Source organism: Grus americana, chromosome 23, assembly GCF_028858705.1.
Source record: "Grus americana isolate bGruAme1 chromosome 23, bGruAme1.mat, whole genome shotgun sequence".
NCBI classification, from domain to species: Eukaryota; Metazoa; Chordata; class Aves; order Gruiformes; family Gruidae; genus Grus; species Grus americana.
Window position 1 is genome coordinate 4715954 of NC_072874.1, and position 17098 is coordinate 4733051.

At 47.4% G+C, this 17098-nt stretch overlaps 3 protein-coding genes across 8 annotated transcripts; 1 reads left to right on the forward strand and 2 right to left on the reverse strand.

Moving 5' to 3' along the window:
• Window positions 1-14: 14 nt before the first annotated feature.
• Window positions 15-3734, reverse strand: TMEM50A (transmembrane protein 50A). Of its 2 annotated transcripts, none has more exons than XM_054802097.1 (7): window positions 3582-3734; window positions 3078-3189; window positions 2547-2659; window positions 2096-2163; window positions 1871-1963; window positions 775-835; window positions 15-489 (listed from the first exon to the last, which is right to left on the reverse strand). In XM_054802097.1, exons 2-7 carry the CDS (start codon window positions 3168-3170, stop codon window positions 444-446), a joined length of 474 nt encoding a protein of 157 aa, XP_054658072.1. In that variant the 5' UTR covers window positions 3171-3189; window positions 3582-3734; the 3' UTR covers window positions 15-443. The 2 variants fall into 2 exon arrangements, with proteins under 2 accessions (XP_054658072.1, XP_054658073.1); XM_054802098.1 differs by lacking the exon at window positions 3582-3734 and adding an exon at window positions 3301-3543.
• A 146-nt stretch (window positions 3735-3880) lies between these two features.
• On the forward strand, window positions 3881-8990 carry RSRP1 (arginine and serine rich protein 1). Of its 5 annotated transcripts, XM_054802092.1 has the most exons (6): window positions 3883-4109; window positions 4273-4328; window positions 5558-6172; window positions 6534-6688; window positions 7886-7969; window positions 8472-8990. In XM_054802092.1, exons 1-6 carry the CDS (start codon window positions 4021-4023, stop codon window positions 8652-8654), a joined length of 1182 nt encoding a protein of 393 aa, XP_054658067.1. In that variant the 5' UTR covers window positions 3883-4020; the 3' UTR covers window positions 8655-8990. The 5 variants fall into 5 exon arrangements, 3 of the variants coding, with proteins under 3 accessions (XP_054658068.1, XP_054658067.1, XP_054658069.1); XM_054802093.1 differs by lacking the exons at window positions 7886-7969; window positions 8472-8990 and adding an exon at window positions 7489-7650 and having other exon boundaries at window positions 3881-4109; XR_008573954.1 differs by lacking the exon at window positions 8472-8990 and having other exon boundaries at window positions 6534-7242.
• Window positions 7170-12096, reverse strand: SYF2 (SYF2 pre-mRNA splicing factor). Its single transcript, XM_054802095.1, has 7 exons — window positions 11987-12096; window positions 11774-11881; window positions 11277-11402; window positions 10918-11035; window positions 10708-10798; window positions 10030-10128; window positions 7170-9939 (listed from the first exon to the last, which is right to left on the reverse strand). Exons 1-7 carry the CDS (start codon window positions 12041-12043, stop codon window positions 9774-9776), a joined length of 765 nt encoding a protein of 254 aa, XP_054658070.1. The 5' UTR covers window positions 12044-12096; the 3' UTR covers window positions 7170-9773.
• Between the last annotated feature and the right edge of the window lie 5002 nt (window positions 12097-17098).

The following is a 17098-nucleotide window of genomic DNA, read 5'->3' on the forward strand; positions in this document are numbered from 1 at the left end:
CACACACCAGTAAGTTTTGAAATTGAAGAAATGGCTATATTGTCCAGATATAGGAAATATTTAATAAATATATGTTAAAAAGTTGCTTTAAAGCATTTTTAGTAAGTCTTGGATTGTAAATAACATCATAGAAACAGCTGGTTAAATATACCCATTTTCCACTATACTGTTTACTTACAGCGAAACACTGTATCATAAAAGTCACTTCCATTGTTACTTGTAGCCATTTTACATTTGTCAAAAACATGACAACATTTAAATCAACATAACAAGAGTAAAAAAATTAAACAGAATAGAACCAGAAGTTTTAGTGCTATGATTTAAGTTTTCCTTGTTTTATCGTTAGACACTATTGAAGATCACCGTTTACAAAATGGTTTTACAAAATCCAGGGAGCGTGCAGTTAAAAAACCAGCCTGGCCGATGCACTTCCACAGGCATGTTCATTGCCACAAATCTTCCGTGCGACCAAATTTGAAGACCAGTCCTCTGTTTAAAACAGAATAAAGGGACATGAGTACATAATGGAGCAAATCAAATACCTAGTATTTTAACTACATGATTTCAGGGAGCAAGCTGTGTTATTTGTAAATTCAATTTACAAAATTGAAACCTATGCAGACAGATCCCAGACATCTCCTGCCCTCCCCAGCAGTTTATTCACCCATGTCTTGTTACAAGACAGGGCTTAAGAAAAAACAGATGACAGCATGTTTCAGTTTTAATCATTATAAACAAATTAAATAAGAAATTAACAAAGGAAAATAGTCTTACCCAAAAAAGATGAACGCATTCTGGAAAAACACAGCTATTCCTGGGTATACTACTGGTTTTTCTAACAAAAGAAAAAAATCTCCATAAATTTTTTGGAAGTCATTTTCAAGAATATCCCACCTCTGACATTTCAGAAACACTAAGTTGCGCTACGATAGCAAAGATAAACAGTTTCATTTAAATACGAACACGTGGAGTCCGTGCACTGCGAAGCAATCTCTGCTGCTCAGTTGCGTGACACACAAGACAAGCAAAAGCCTCACCTCACTGGAAAGTTAATTCAATGTTTTTTGTGCCCCTCCAAATCATTTAGCTTTCCAAATAAAAGAAGCCTCTCCTGTTCTCTAACCCAAAATGTGCATCTCAAATGCTGTAATTATCGCATGGGATTGCACACGCTGTTTGGAATGTATACATGTGTAAGTATATAAACCTATATATAACAACAATATACAAAACGGGAGCAGACATTAGTAGCAACTAATGCGCCTCAGTTTCCCTGAAAATCCCCTGGGACTTGAGTAAGGCCAAAGCTGACGGGAATGTAAATTAAACAAACCCACCAACGTGCCCTGACCTGAAATTCGCTTCAGCTCCAGGTACAAGCAGTAGTGTCTTTACAGGTACTTAAGTGACCTTACTTCCATTTGAAAAACAACACACCGCAGTTTTCATGGCTCTCAAGACTTGTCTTCACAAAAAGTTACCGTGGTACATGTTAAGGTGTGAATTTAAATAGGCAATGTGAATTTTTTCTTTCCCTTTGCTAATTTAGTATATAAGCTTTAGAAGCAATTTGCACAAAATTAGTAATTTTTATTCTGGGAATAAGTGTTCACCCAGGGAATTATTCCCATATAACTGCAGCAGTTTAATTATATCAGTACAGTTCCCAGTTGACCACGACCTGTGTTTCTAATGAGGCTAGTTGGAAGTTTGTGACCGAGACATAGATAAAATCCATCCCAATAATAATAGATAGTATGGAATGGGGTAGGGAACTGGGCCTGCCTAGAAACTAAGTTCTAAAATTCAGTATTTAAAATACTTTAAACTTTCGAAAACGGATCAGGTCACATTCCATGCTGTAGCTTACCTTTAACAACGTAGCCTCCAAAAAGGATCCACATGGAAGCAATCAGAGATCCAAAAGCCATCATAAAACCGATGAACAGCCAGATCCGAGCACCTTGAAAAAGACGTAGGGATGTTTTGCGCCTGTGCCCGCATTTGTTTCACCTTCTGTGACACACAGGGCTATGCACAGATACACAACGTGCACACCGGTACAGTCCTCATGACTCTTCCAATGCCACCGTACCTGTTTGTCCTAGACAGCCTTCACTGTAACTGTCACCCCGCACTTGTCCATTAGACACCGCGTTGATCCTGTACAAGCAAAACAGGACCAAACTGGGTAAGCAAAGGTAAAGCAAGAAGTGTTTACAAAGCAACAGAGAAACTTCTCAGAAATCTATATGAAAAGGATGATGTCTTTCTTGCATTTTTTGGTATTTTTTTAAAGGAGGACAAGAATAAAACTTAAAAAAGCATTTTTCCAGAGACTAATAAGACTTAGATCTGTATAACACATTTTTTTAAAAAATGGTTCCTTACTGTAAATATCAACAAATATAAGAAAGATATTAGAGATACTCGGAAACTTGATCTGTTATTCTTAGTTACCACTCTATTTAAAAACTATGTGTTCTTTTATGAATTGCATAAGTAAGTTCTAGGAGTCCGTAGCTCTGATCTGAAATTACACTTACATTAGGAATGCAATTGTGGCTATAACCCCACAAGCATGGTATGAATGGTTGAAGTCTTCCACTTTAGGGTATTTTACAGCTGCATCTATGATTATCCACCAACCTGTAAAAAACTATTAAAAAGAAAGAAGAAAGAGCTCAATAGCTTAAAATACATACACAAGCCTTTTAACCGTATGTAAGATTGCTCTAGAAAAAATAACGTTAATGTATAAAATCATTTTTACAGTCTCCAACCTGGAGTCAACTAATAGCATAACTAGTTTTGCTGTCAACTTAGGAACAAGGTTAAATGCAAAGCCAGAGATTTGGCTACTCCCAATAGGTATTACATAGGTAGAAACTGTGAAATTTAAGTAACACATAGTAGCACCCAGAGCAGATTTTGTCCTTAACTCTGCGGCTACACACAAGGACAACGTATCCCTCCCTGTTCTTCCTTTTACTTCCAAACACCTAATAATTTTTAGCCCATCAACAGCTGACTATATCCAAAAAGCCCGAAAGCAGCGTAAGAGAAGCTGAACGTACCAGCACTCCCGCAGCAACAGAAGCGATCGTGTTTCGTTTCTCTCCCCAGTCCACACACTCCGAGCACCTCAAGCTCTCAAGAAAACCTGACATTTTTCAGCACTGTGAAGAACTAGACAAGAAAAAGGGACGTTTTCTATCAAACAGGAGAGCCGTCGCACATCAAGGGCTGGCATGCAGCAATGCGCATGGTGGGAGGGAGGTTAAAACTGCTACATGCTACCTGAAAATCCCACAGCCACGGCCTCTTCCCGAAGGACGAGCGAGCAGAGCAGCGGACAGAATCTGGCCACCGACACCCACCCGGGACACCGCTGGAGCGGCGCCGGCCTCAGAGCTGAGGCGAACACACTGCCGGGCAGCGCACCCAGCCCTCGGAGGGGGCCCCGCCGCCCTCCCGCGCCTGAGGCCGGGGACATCCGGGAGGGAAACAAGGCACCGTCCCGCCCTGCCTGGGGAGCGCTCCCGCCCCGAAGCGGCGCCTCACGCCGCGACTCCGTTTACCTGAGGGCGGGGAACGACCGTTGGCCGCAAACAGCCCCAAACGCCACCAGCCAGCCGCCGAGCCGCGCGCACTGCGCATGCGCGGGGCTCAGCTGATGCGCTCCAGCAGAATCATGAGACAGCGCGGCCGCGCGCAGGCGCACTGGGTGCAGGCGGAGAGGGGCGCAAACAGACCCTTCTGCGCATGGGCCGTAGCACTAGGAGCGGGGAGGCGATGGTGGTCAGTGCGCACGCGTGGGGGTCGGGTTGGCTATGCCTCGCCCTCCGCGCATGCGCATTGGCTCCCCGTTACGTAAGGGCAGGGGCAGTTCTGGAAGGTTCTCGGCCGCCCTCAGTCGCTGCTGGGCGGCGGGAGCGGGCGGTGGCTGCTGTGAGGGCTGTGTCCTCCCGGGGCTGATCGCCGCTTGTTTCCTGGCTGGAGGGAGCTGGGCCGGTCGCTATGGGAGTGACTCATGAAGCGGGGCTGTCTCCTCAGGCGTCGCCACTGGAGCAGGATCCGTGCGGGGGAAGCCCGGCTGCGTGGAGCCGGTGAGTTGGCGGGGCACCGCGGTGGCAGCTCTGCGGAGGCGGGGAGGGCAGGGAGGCTCTTGGGGGCACTGAGGGGATGTTGCTCGTTTTCCGTTGGACGTGCTGGGGGGTCGCCGTTGCGGGGTGGGGGGACACACGCTATTCACGTTTTTCTTCGTTACAGAAGCGCTCTGGTGTCTCACGGGAACCAGCACCGGGGGTGTCCGGCGGCTCCCAGCGGTAAGTGCCCGTGAACGGCTTCTGAGGCGAAATCCCGTCCGTGTGGGTGCGGTCGGGGCCCGTGCGCGGCTCTCCGGTGAAGGCGGGTTGTGTGGGAGGACGGCGGGTGTGCTCGGTACGTGCGGTGATCCGGAGGTGGCTTATGATGGGAGGCGGGGCGGTGTTCGAGATCAGAATTAATCCCTTGCGTCGCTTCAGCCGTGCCCTGTGCAGCACTGCTGGCCTTGGCTCGTGTTTGGAGCTGAAGTTCAGAAACTTCAGCTTTGTAGTAGCAAGGGAAATGTTTACAAACTTGTGTAAAGCCCTTGATCGATTTCAGTAAGGTTTAAGATAGACTGGGTAACCTCGGTTTGCGATGAGCACTGAGTAGAAGTTTTATTTTAAAGCAAGCTTCCTTAAACTGTGAAGTGGTGACATAACTCAGGGTTTAAGAACCGGTGATAGTTACACCCTAGAATACAGTAACTTTTGTAGGTATAAAACAGCTGCCACTAAAACGGGATGGTCGTTTTAATTATTAATATATCACCTTAACAAATGTTACAGCCTTTACAAGTCATACCCAGTGACTCATTAGCTGTATCTTTCGCTAGTTATGTAGAATGTTTTTAATAGCAGCTTGCTACATACGCTGCTGGGATGTGTGGAGCTTTGTGCAGATAGTTTTGTAATGTGATATGGTGGAGATCTTGAAGTGGCTGCTTTGTGCCTTGAAGTTATGTTTTTCTTCCCCTGTTGGAGGAAAACAACCTCCATAGAAGTACAGAAGTATTGAATTTGTACTGATCTGGAAGGTAAATAGTTATTTTGCATTGTAGATGCAATAGGTTGCCTTTAGAAGAGATTGAAGAGAAAATGCCTTGAAAATTCTGTTGGGAGGAGGTATTAACTTGTATCCTTTTCACAAAAGGTGTCTGCTTACCCACCAAACAAAAGATATTAAGCTTAAAACCCACACAAATAAACCTCTCTTCAAAATTTTACCCAGAACTACTTGTGGTTGAAAATGAAGGGTTTTTTTTATTTCATATAGAAGACTGACTACAGGAGAGGAAATGATGAAACTTTAAATTGTCATGTGCAAAACATGCTGATAAACTGGATGAGAATTGTTGGTGTGTTTAATTATTCTTGGAACTTTTTGCCTGTGTGTCATAATGTTTGTTGTTGCTGTATAAATGACTTGTGGTGTGTAAATGACTAGCTTTCCCCCTCCCCACCCATAACAGGAACAGAGACTGGGTATTACAGAACGACAATAAGAACAGAACCAGCTTCTGACAGTACCTGCATGGAGAAAATGGTGGTTAGGAAAACCGAGGATATGACAGACTTCATGGATGACTTAACCCTCAGCTCACCAAAGAAAAGAGAGTTGTCTTTGAGATCCAAGAGGAGTTGTGATAGGTCGTCAACAAGGTCATCTAGCAGATCCTCTTGCAGTTCACGGTCCAGTTCAAATAGTTCCTCTTCAGCTTCCTGCAGGAGTTGGAGCCGATCCAGGTCAAGGTCATGGGCTAGAAGAAATGGTTCCCGAAGGTACAGAAGGTACTCTCGCTCATATTCCAGAAGCCGGTCCAGATCACGTGGGTACACGAGGTACCGGGGAAGATACCACTACAGGAGGTACCACCGCTTTCCTCCAAGGTATAGGTCACGCAGTAGGTCATGGTCTCGTGGAAGATCATACTACAGAAGGTCCTATTCGAGAAGCAGATCGCGTTCAAGAGGCCGAAGATATTATGGATTTGGGCGAACAGTATATCCTGAGGCTTACAGGAGCTGGAGAAGCAGGTCACGAACAAGATCTCGGAGTAGGTCACCTCTCCATTTGAGTGAAAAAGGTACTTTTTTTGAGACTTCCATTGTGTGAGAACCTCAAAGCATACAATTTGTATTTATTTTAACCAGTCAAATTCTCATCTGTTCAATTGCTTTATAGAGCATAACTGATAATAGCAATGTGGAGGAAAAACTCTGTGTGGTTATGAAAAATGTATTAAAAGAAAGTAGTTCAGAGCATGTTCTTTGCACTTCAACTGAAGCTAAATTTCTCAACTGATAAAACTGTCTCTTCTGTTAAAAAGTCATCACAGTTGATGCTTATGTAGGTGGAGGGATAGTAAGCCTGCAGTTTTTAGGCTTGGATGAGTAGGTAATGTTGATTTAAACATAAAAGAATGACTTTTTTTCTTCCTCTTGTAGACAAGAGGGAACTCCTGGAAATTGCAAAAGCTAATGCTGCAAAAGCTCTGGGAACAGATAACATAGTCTTGCCAGCAAGCTTGAAGATTGTTACTCCTTCCAAAGAGATTAAAAAGGAAAAACAAGAGCATGAAGATGCTGGAGAGTCAGCTGAGGTAAGTATGAACTGGAGTATTCTCAATGAAAAGGTAAACACTTGTTAAAACTTGTTGTCTGCATGGATGCGTTACAGTTTTCAACTGTGGACTTTGTGATTATGAGTTCAAACCCTTGAACAAAAACTTCAAATTTACCAGAAGGCTAAAAACTACTCTAGAAACCACTGTAGACTTTGTGTTAAGCTGAAAGTACTACAGACTCTTAAGAGGTGTTGGATCCACTGAGTATGTGCAGGCTTTCCAGTCGTGATAGGTTGGGAAGGAGAGATGAATGGAGTTTGTTCTTTTGAATTGTTGTTTTTGCCCATTACTTAGACTAGTTTATGTGTTTCTGACCTAAAACAAGGAGTTTCCTTACCAAAGCTAGTGAATAGTGTGGGGTTTTTAAGGTTAAATCTTTCTACCCTTTTTAACTGTTAAAAAGCTTTTCATGTGCAACAAACTGTTTCCCAGAAATTACATACCCAAGCACACAATGCATTTTACATACTTTATTTCTGTCTTATAGAAATCATGACTATGGTTCCAGACATGATGAAGAAAATCTGTTGGTAATTAAGGGACTTGTGGGCTATAGCTGCTGTGCATTTAAGGGAGGGAGAAACTTGAGCCGCTTAAACTGAATTTGAATTTTAGTTTGGCTCTGTTATGCTGTGTAACCTGATTCATTGTAAATACAAAACTGCGATAACTGTTAGATCAATCAGATGCTGCGATTTCAAATGGAAGTAAATTTACTAAGGGTATTAGAGAAATGGTACAGGCATCCCTTTCATAATATATGCAATATATTCCAGATGTTGAGAGAGTACAGAAGAAGAGGCCTGCATCACTTGCAGATAAGTTTATTGTCATTATCCAAAGCTCTGCAGGATGGACATGCAGAACTTAAAGCAACTTGTTCTACCACTACACCTCATTGTATCACAGTCCGTGCTTTGAATCCTTTAAAGCTGTAACCGGGGCATGGACATCAGGTCACGTGTGAATTGGCCCAATGACATTGGTAAAAAAAACTGAATGCTTTTCAAATTGAGCTCAGCATTGATCTGTTTGCATATTTAGTAGCTTACAGCTACTTTTGATGTAAATATCTGAAACAACTCTACCAGAAAGTTCATACATTGTAGTAACTGTGTTAACTAGCATGGAGTAATGCATCCTCCTGCTAAAGCTGTGTGTGCTCTTCTCTAGCAACCCAGCAGAACAGCAGAAGACATAACCAAGAGTGGACTGGAGCGAGTGACCCTACAGAGAAGCATTTCTTTCAGTCCTAATGTAAGTGTCATTTCCCAAGGGGGAATTCCAGTAATTAATCACCCCCTGCATTAGGTTATTCCCAGTGCTGGTTGCCAAATTAAAGATCCTCATGGTAATTAATGGTTTGGTAGTGACTTTCCTGGAGGGGTTAGATCAGTACTTCAGCAGTAGAGCACTGTAAACACTACAGCAGTGTGTTCAAAATGGATGTTTACCTTTCAGCACCTAATAATGTTGAACATCTGGCATACACTTTGGAGTCTGTAGTACAGAACTGGTTTACACCAGAACTTATTTGAAGTTGCACGTTTGGTTATATTTTAATAATGCAGAACTAAGGAAAAAGCAACTTCCCTGAATCCTGTGTCAATTAAGTATATGCACTGCTGCTCAGTAGGCATCAGGTCTCTTGTGAGCTGGAAAGAAACCATTTGTTTTATCTTACAAAGCCCTGAAGTTGGCAGGTCTTAGTACATTCCTTCTTGTTCTAGCATTTTTAAAGAAAATTTTATTTTTGCAGAATACAATGGCAAAACCAGTACTACAGAAGCCAGCAAGCCATGTTGTTAAGGAACCGGTAATTTCTCTGGGACGAGAAGACGACAGAAAGGGAAGTCCGTACGGGCAATGGGTTCCTGTCAAGAAGGAGAAGAATACATTTTTAAACTTCTCACCTAAAAGCGTACTGTTCCGGGCACGCTAGCATATTTTTCTTGCTATCTCTGACTGCAGCATTACGCTTACTTCAGTAGCGAGATCTGAAACTTTCTGATGAGGTTGAAGACTTGTTAATACTGAGTATTTATTCTGAGATCTTAATTTTGGAATCTTAGGTTTCTCTTTCAGATGTAGAGCACAGTGATCCAGAAGCCGCAGATGGGAATCTTGTGTATATTTGTAAATATTTTGTATTGCTTTAATGGACTAGAACTTACAGGTGGGTAACTTTTTCTAAATGATAGTTCAGTAGCTGTTACTTTAAACAGTTGATTTACATTGTGTAACTGTTTATTTCAATAAAGTTGAGTTTTGCACTGCCTCTCAATGTGTTGAGTAGTAAGTTGACGTGTCCTGTAAGTGGTTATCTCCAGGTTTAGCTTTCTCTTACCCTGCTGTTACCTTCTGTTGCACTTGGTGATAATTTCTGCATTGTTCTGAAGGTGGAACTCTGCACTGGAATGGTCCCTGCCCAGGCTGTGGTTAGTTCAGGGCCTCTGGAGTAACTTACCCAGATATTTTTCTTCATTGAGTAGAGGGGTATTACAAGCAAGTCAACAGGCTGCTGTGTGGATTAGAGCCATCAGTTCAACTCCTCTTTTTGTAAAAATAAACTGCTAGTAAAATAAACTGAATTTGACTCCTGCAGTCTGGAAGCTTTTTTTAAGAAACTTTACTAAAATTGAGACCAGGCTCGCAAACATGCTCATGATTATGTATTTTGTGGCAACTTGGTGCTGGACGTGATCTGATCACCTGCTTGGGGGGGGGCAGCTGTGCTGTGCAGGTGCTGCCTGTTCTTGTACCTTCTTGCTCAACAAGTGCTTTTTCAGGGACTTAGTAGAATGAAACCAGCTTTATCCTAAACTGAGTGCTAAGAGTTTGTGTTTATTTAGAATGTGAAATTGCACAAGCTGGTTACTTCTGCAAGTAAAAGCTATATACAGCTGAAACTGAGGCAAATTATTTCTATTACATTAAATATACTGTTGAGATTACATATTGAGGCCTACAAAGCATTTTTCTTAAAATTGCCTGCAAAATCTCTGTACCAAATTCTAACAGACAGTAGGGCTGTTGTAGGTGCTCTGCTGGAGCTGAGGGTTCAGACAGCTGTTCCTCTCTCCAGGTTCTGTTTAATCTCGGCTGTGTACTTCCCATAGAACCTCTCGGCCTTCTTGTTGAACTTGGCATTTCTCTCGTTGATGTAGTCGATGTCTGCATCATCGTTGTAAGGACGTCGTCGGCTGTATTTGTCACGCTTTTCAATCCTGTAAGACAAGCAGCAGCATTTAAAGACCCAATGACACAAAGCTGCTCTGTGTCACACACTTCTTGGTTTTATTTTGGTATTTACTCACTGTTTTTCAAGATCTGCAACCATTCTATCAACCCCTTCCTTAGATGGCACGTGTGTTCCATGGAGGAGACTGTCAGATGTGGGATAAAGCGCTTCACCACTAGACAAGAGTAACACAGGCAGCAGTTCACACAGCTGTATTGATTGCTTTGAGGCTTCATTGCTTCAGTTTGATTCTTAGTTTAGCACTTCAAGGCACTTAACTCACATTGAATTGTGGGAGTCCAAGGTGAGAACATGCTGATGCTAAAACCAAGCGCTCTTAATTATTTTGAGAGGCATGTGCCTACAAAAGATACAGGAGCCCAGCACTGAAACTAAATCTGAATGTAAACTGGGCAAGTTCTCATCTGTTGGTCTGTTCTTAAACCACACCAGGCTGCTTAAAAAAACCCAAAACCTACTCTGAGAAACAAGTGATTACTCCTGCATTTAAATAAAATTTACTTGACCGAATACTTCTTCAAACTCTATAATGCCAAGTTTGAAGAATCAAACATCAATGACACCACTGCCCCTACTGAGGCAGCAATTGCAGAATTAAGATCTTGTTAGAAGACATGTTAATATTGCAGTGTGTATGAGAACATGGGGCTGAAAGGATTAGTTCAAGTCTTCAGTGTTTGCTAATAAAGTGGAAATACCACAGAGGGTGTGAGACGACTGAAACCAAACTTACTACTGCTCTTTCAGCTTCTCGTACTGCTCCAGGTCAGGTTTGATCTGCCGCGTTAACCGCTGGTACTGCCGCAGCTGAGCAGCTGCGTAATCTGGGAGAAAATGAATCTGTGTTGAGGTGAAGGGTTTCATTTCACAGTTTAGTTTGCAGCTGAAATACTAACAAAGGTGTTCATAACCAACACAGACAACTACATAGTACTGCCGTTACCTGAAAATCCCAGATCTGGATTCTTCCTCTTCTTTTTCCTTTCCCATCTCTCAGCATCCTCAGCACTGATCTCCAGCAGTTTGACTCGCTCGTAGTCTTCTCCTCTCGCCGCACATTCCTAACACAGCACAAAGAACACTTCAGTTTCAACAATAAGATAGTGCCCAAGCATCAATCCTGGTTATAACTACCTAGATCAGTCCACTCGGCCTCTAGTGCAGGATGATCATCTGAATCATCTAATCAGGAATCTAATTAGGAGATGGATTTTTTGGGGGCAATGTCTATATAAGCTCCCAAAGCTGTTTAGCTGCCACAAAGGGGGCTCGGCCTCACTGCAGCTGTAATTGTGCGTTTACCTTCTTCTTTTCCTCCACTCTCAGCTCCCATTCCAGCCGAGCTTTTTTGGCTTCCCAGTTTGGTGGCAATTTAAGTCTTTTATCTTCTTCCACCACTTCTTGGTGATTCAGCTTGCGAGCCTCATTCTAGGAGCACAACAGATCGTTACACGTGGTAACACAAGAAAAACAAACCCCCAAACCATGGGTGACGGTCCCGGGAGGGGGCTGGGGCCACTGGTTCCCGATCCTGCCACATAAACCGCTGCATTTAGTGAAGGGCTAAAGAAACCATCTCCTGTATGTGCCGGATCGGGGTCAGACAGGACGGGGAATCGCTGATGCGGTGGGAGCAGCGAACCGGCGGCACAACCTCCCCGGGACCACCGGGGCGCGGCCGGTCTGCGCCCGAGCTGGGCCGGGCAACCCCCGCCGCCCCTTCTGCTTTGCTCCCCCGCATCTCAGCGGCCCCGCTGGCAGGAACCGGCCCCGGCCCCGCTCCGGCCGCCGCCGCGTACCCGCTTCATGTGGAGCTCGCGGAACTTGCGCAGCCGCTCCTCCCGCTTCTGCGCTGCCGCCGCCGCCGCCGTGCCAGGCCTCGCCTCGTCCTCCGAGCCCGAGGAGCCCTGAAACAACCCACACTCAGCCACCGGCACTGGGGAGGAGACGGGAACCACACACCCACACCCACCCCCACCCCCGTCCCTTCTTCCCCCTCGCCGCCGCCTCACCCCGCCATCGGGATCGGGAACCCCCAAACCGCCGAGCGCCGACACCGCCGCTGCCATCGCGCACCGTAAACGCTTCCGCTTCCGGCTTTGCGCACTTCCTGTCGGAGAGCTGCCGCGGCGCTCGGGCGCCCCCCAGCGGGCGGGAGGCGCTGCCTTCCCCCCACTTCGTGAGGCGGCCGGAGCGGGGCCCGGTGTCTCCTCACAGCCGGGGCCGGGGCCTGCCCTCCCGCCGTTAAACCCTCGGTGCTCCTCGCCTCGGCACCTGCGGGGCTTTTTCCCCCTCCCCTAGAGCTGGAGAAGGTTCAAGCTCTGCTCCCCACCAGCATCCGGTAGCTGGGTTTGCTGCCACGGCCTCCGGTCGCCTCCCCGTTCCGCTGCCCGGTTCAACGCGACCCCGGGGGGACGGGGCTGCTGGGACTGATCTTCTGTGTGCTGAGGAAAAGCCGATGGAAAGCAGCGACTCTCCTTTTTTATCTCTGGAGGCAGATTTAAAGCTTTGTCGCTGCATCTCGGAGCCGTCTGGAAAGCAATCTTTAAATTACCCCGTATTCCAGACACTAACGTCCGGGCAGGCAACCCACTGCGGGCTTGAAGTGACTCCAGGGTTTTGTAAACACTGTTAATCAACCTTTTTTTCCCCTCCTTCTAAGGAATCAATGGGGTGATGCAAAGTTTATAGTCGAAGTAAGGAAGGAGCACGGGAACCAGATGAACTCTGCTGTGCCTCAGCTCACCTGGAAGCACCGGCGAGGTCCAGGGTAGGGCCTGGCGTGGGATGAGAAACCAGGGAACAGCGTCCCTGTGTCCGTGCCGTCCGTCCGCTCGGTCCCTCTGGGAATCGCTCAGGTTACCCACAACAGGTTTGCTCAGGAAGAAAGGTGGAGCTCTCACAGAAAACAAAAAGTTTTGCCACAACTTCTGAGCAAAGAAAGTCCAAATTTTTGTAATATTGCTGCAGTGGCCAGGTTCTTCCAGCCTTACAAAGCCAAACGTAGATTTATTATAAGGGTTTATCAGTAATATTGATATGCACATACAAGCGCATCTGTGTGTATGCATGTGTAATGTCTTTATACAGTAAAGGTGGAAGGGTTCAGGACTTTTGTTTTTCTTTCAAGAAGTGATCCAAACCCTGTAAGGTTAATAACTGCTGGCCAACAAATTGTTTTTTAAATTGACCTTGTCAGCTTCAACTTGTGACTTTCCAGCAGAGGGAAACGCAGCACAAGCGATGAAGGGTTGTGGCAATGGCAGGCAGCCCTGGCAAACGCGAACTATCTCTGTTCTCTTTTAACTTCACTTTCTTCCGCTGCCAAACTCTGATGCATGCTGAGTGATTAAAAATATCAAATACAGTGTTACCCAGCAAGGAGTCAAGTCAGAGGAAAAAAAAGAAACCCAACCTAGCGAAGCCAGTGCCATAAAACAGAGCAGACTGGGGCAAAGAATGGGAGGCAGAGGGCTTTTATATAGCCCTGTTGACAATATCTTAAGAAAAATGAGAGGATTGTCCCAACATGGTTTGGTTTTTGGTATCCCCCCTCCCCTGCCTTCTCCACGTCCTTGCAGCTTGGCTGGGAGTTGTCAGATTTCCGTGCACACTGGGGACAGGGACCAGCAGTGCTGGAAGAGGGGAGATTTCTGAAAGAAGCAGCCAGCGAAGTGCTTGATGTCATTGCACAGTAAATTGGGCAGTGCACTGTCAAAATTCTTGGGCATGGCTTTACCAATACCTCTCTGCTCCATCTGGACCTCTGTCCTCTCTGCCATGAGGGTGTCCCTTAGGTCCTGTCCTCGCCAGCTCCGAGCCCTTTGCAGCGAGGGGTGTCCCACCAGCTGTCTAGGTGACCCCATGGAAATGGTTTTTAGTGAAGGCGATCAGTGCATGACGGGAGCAAAGGAAAGCTGAGAAACACCTTGCTGCCGCTGCAGCAGCAACCTCAGCCTTGTCCTGGCAAGTCTTGGTGCTTGTAAAGAAGAGTAGCAGGATCTGGCTCTGCTCACGTGCCCGAAGATGGTGCTGTGCTTCGGGGTCTGTCTCCATGTCTTCATGTGTGGGAACTGGTCGCCACACTTGGGGTCAGAGAACTTTTGGGAGCAGGGCGAGATGCTGGTCTGGCTCTCGAACAGATGAAACACGGCATCAGCTGCACCCCCCTGCAGCTCCCGCCTGTGGTCCCTGACCTGGCCTTTTATTTCCTGGAGCATCCAAGCAGTCCCTTGTGGCACCTGAGCGCTCGGTCACTCCGTGTCTCCTCCAAACACAAGTTAGGAGCGAGCAGAGGGGCGAGCGGCGGGGGAAGAGGGTGGGCTCTGGCCAGAGGCTGCCCCAGATATCTGCTCTGCTCTGTGGCGTGGGGGTGGCCGCAGCTCAGCTGCAGAGCGGGGCCATCAGCCGCTTGCATACTCGCTACCCCGTTATTTAATCACGGCAAACTGGGGGGGTTGATGGGTTTGTGCAGTGCCTTGGCCCAGCCAAGCCCTGAGCGCGGTGGAGCCTCTTTTCCCTTCTCACTGCCGTAATGCAGCAAGAAAATAAGCCCAAGAGGTTTCCCTGGCTTCTGTGGACTTGCTTTGGGGTCCGATGCCAACTCAGGGAGCCCAGTTTCTGGTGCAGGTGCTGAGTGCCTCCCCGGCTCACTGGAACTGCTGCAAATCCCAACCGGGCCTGAAAGAGCAGGGAATTCGCCCAAACCTGCCTTGTGCCAAGGAGCAGGGACCGGTCCCGCGCAGGCTGACAGTGAGTACATGCAGATCTGCTCTTGCTGTCACTTACAGTTAATTTATTTTTAGATTAAAAAATGTTTTTATTTCTCATGCACACAGAATTGGCACTGCTTTTTTGGGTCGTAGCTGACTCCATTGTCTTCTCCAGTTATGCCTCCCCTGCAGTGCCGAAATGAAAAATTCCAGTTACATATTGTACAGGGGATGGGAGCTCGGAGGAACTGACTCATCTTGGTTATATTTGTCCTTTTCAAAGGGGAAGATCCTGGTCGAGGGGTAGTGGGGGAACAGCATCGGTTATCTCCCGTCCACCACAGCAAACATGATGCTTTTATCAGGGGTCTGCAGGGTGCATGGCTGAGCGTCCCTGTGAAGGCACCGAGCGTCTTCGTGGTGTGAAGCTTCTTGGGCTGCTCAGACAGTCAGGGCAGGGGGAAGGGAGGGCTTTGTGTCATTTCTCAGAAAAATACTTGTGGTTCCAGCAGGACAGAGGCCACAGCGCTCCCCAGGACGTGAGCCAAACCCCTGCAGGTAGCGACCCCCAGCCCTGGGGACATTCCCCACCCATGAAAGAGGGTGGATAGGGAGGACAGCCCCGAGCTGGAGCTGAAGCGAGGTGCTGCAGTGTGCCTGGCTTGCTCTGCCCGGGTGGCACTTAAACACAGCAGCGCTGGGACGGCCGGTCCCTCGCCCTGAGCCAGGGCATCCATCAGCGTCTCTTCCCTCAACGTCCGTCCTCGCTGCCTCTGCCCCATGGCGCAGCCTCCATCTCCCGCCCGCCGGAGCTGATCTGCCGCAGCAGCGGCTTGAGCTGGGCGTGTGGTGCCGTGGCCAGACCTGCGATACCAAAGCATGGGTGTGCAACGCTGTGCCTTGGGTGTGCGATGCCGTGCCTTGGACGTGTAATGCCGTGGTTTGGACGTGCAATGCTGTGGTTTGGGTGTGCAGTGCCATGGCTTGCACATGCAATGCTGTGGTTTGGATGTGCAGTACCGTGGTCTGGATGTGCAATGCTGTGGCTTGGGTGTGCAATGCCATAACTTGGACCCGCACTGCCGCAAGTCAGACCCGCAGCACCGTGGGTCCTTGTGTTGGGTGTAGGAGCTGCTGGAGAGGCCAGGCAGGCGTGATGCTCTGCTGCGGCTGAGGACAGCTCTTCTCCCCCTGGTCCCACAGGGGAGCTTGACCCTGCCCACCCGTCCCGTGTCACATCGGTGCCGTCACGTGCAACCTGCCACATGGGGTTCTTGCGTGTCAGAAGGGAGCCGTGAGCGTGCTGGGGGATGTGATAAGGCCCCGGCATGCGGTGGCGTGAGTACAGCTCTCCTGCGCGGTCCCAGCAGCTGCAGGAGCCGCTTCCACTTCCTGCCCGTCCCTGCCTGTGCAGCGCAGCTCCATGCTGTTCAACAGCTGCTGCGCTCCATCCTGTTTCGTGATGAAAGGTGCTTTAGAAGCGGAAGAATGTTATGATGATCAGGAGAAATAATGTACAGGCAGGGCTGCAGACAAGGCAAACCAGCGCTCATCCCGGTCCCAGCCCTTGGATGAACGTCCTCAACCGGGCAGCGGCGCGAGGACCCTTCCCCACCTCTGATTTTGGGGAAAGCTACAGGGGTGAGCATGGGTGGCACATACAGGGTCGGCTCGCCGTGCTCCCGCTGGGCCGGCTCGCGGCAGTGCCATCCCGGCAGTGTGCCGACATCTGGGAACCTCAGACCTGCGGCGAAATCCTTTTTGTCAATGAAAATTGGGGTCGGGAAAAGAGGCAGCACCCGGGATGCCCACGTGGCGGGGAGCCCCCAGGGCTGGGACCCACGAGGGGGCTGGGAGCGACCACACTGGGAAACCCTTTGCAAGCAGAAGCGCTGGTTTGGGTGAAGAAGAGGAAAACCAGCCCTAAAACTTGAATAGGACCAAATCAAACTTTCATTAAACGCGTTAATCCGGCGAGATGGGTGACATACTAGTATATTGGAAGCTAAGAATAATAAGAACGTATTTACTTATTGGAACAGATCTCATATGCTGCTTTATTGCATGTAGTCATTAACCATGAAGAAATTTGGAGAGAGGGGAAACGTGAAGATTGTTTGGGTTTTAGAAGCTGGTTTTCTTTCAGTCCGGTTCCTTTCAATCACAGGCTACTGTTTGTGTCCTGTTGGGTTGCAATTATAATCTTTCAGATCAGACACATAATCATTGGGCTGGAGAGCAAAAAGTACCTGGGTAATGTGCTTAACAGAAATTAACCTGGTTACGTTCGTACTCTATTGAAAATGAGAAAGTGCTGATGGTCAAAATCAATTCCTCCCCAGCCAAATTACTGCAGGGCTGGCTTAGGGTTTCAGCTAAATGCTCAACCCTCAAACAATGAGCCTGATTGTA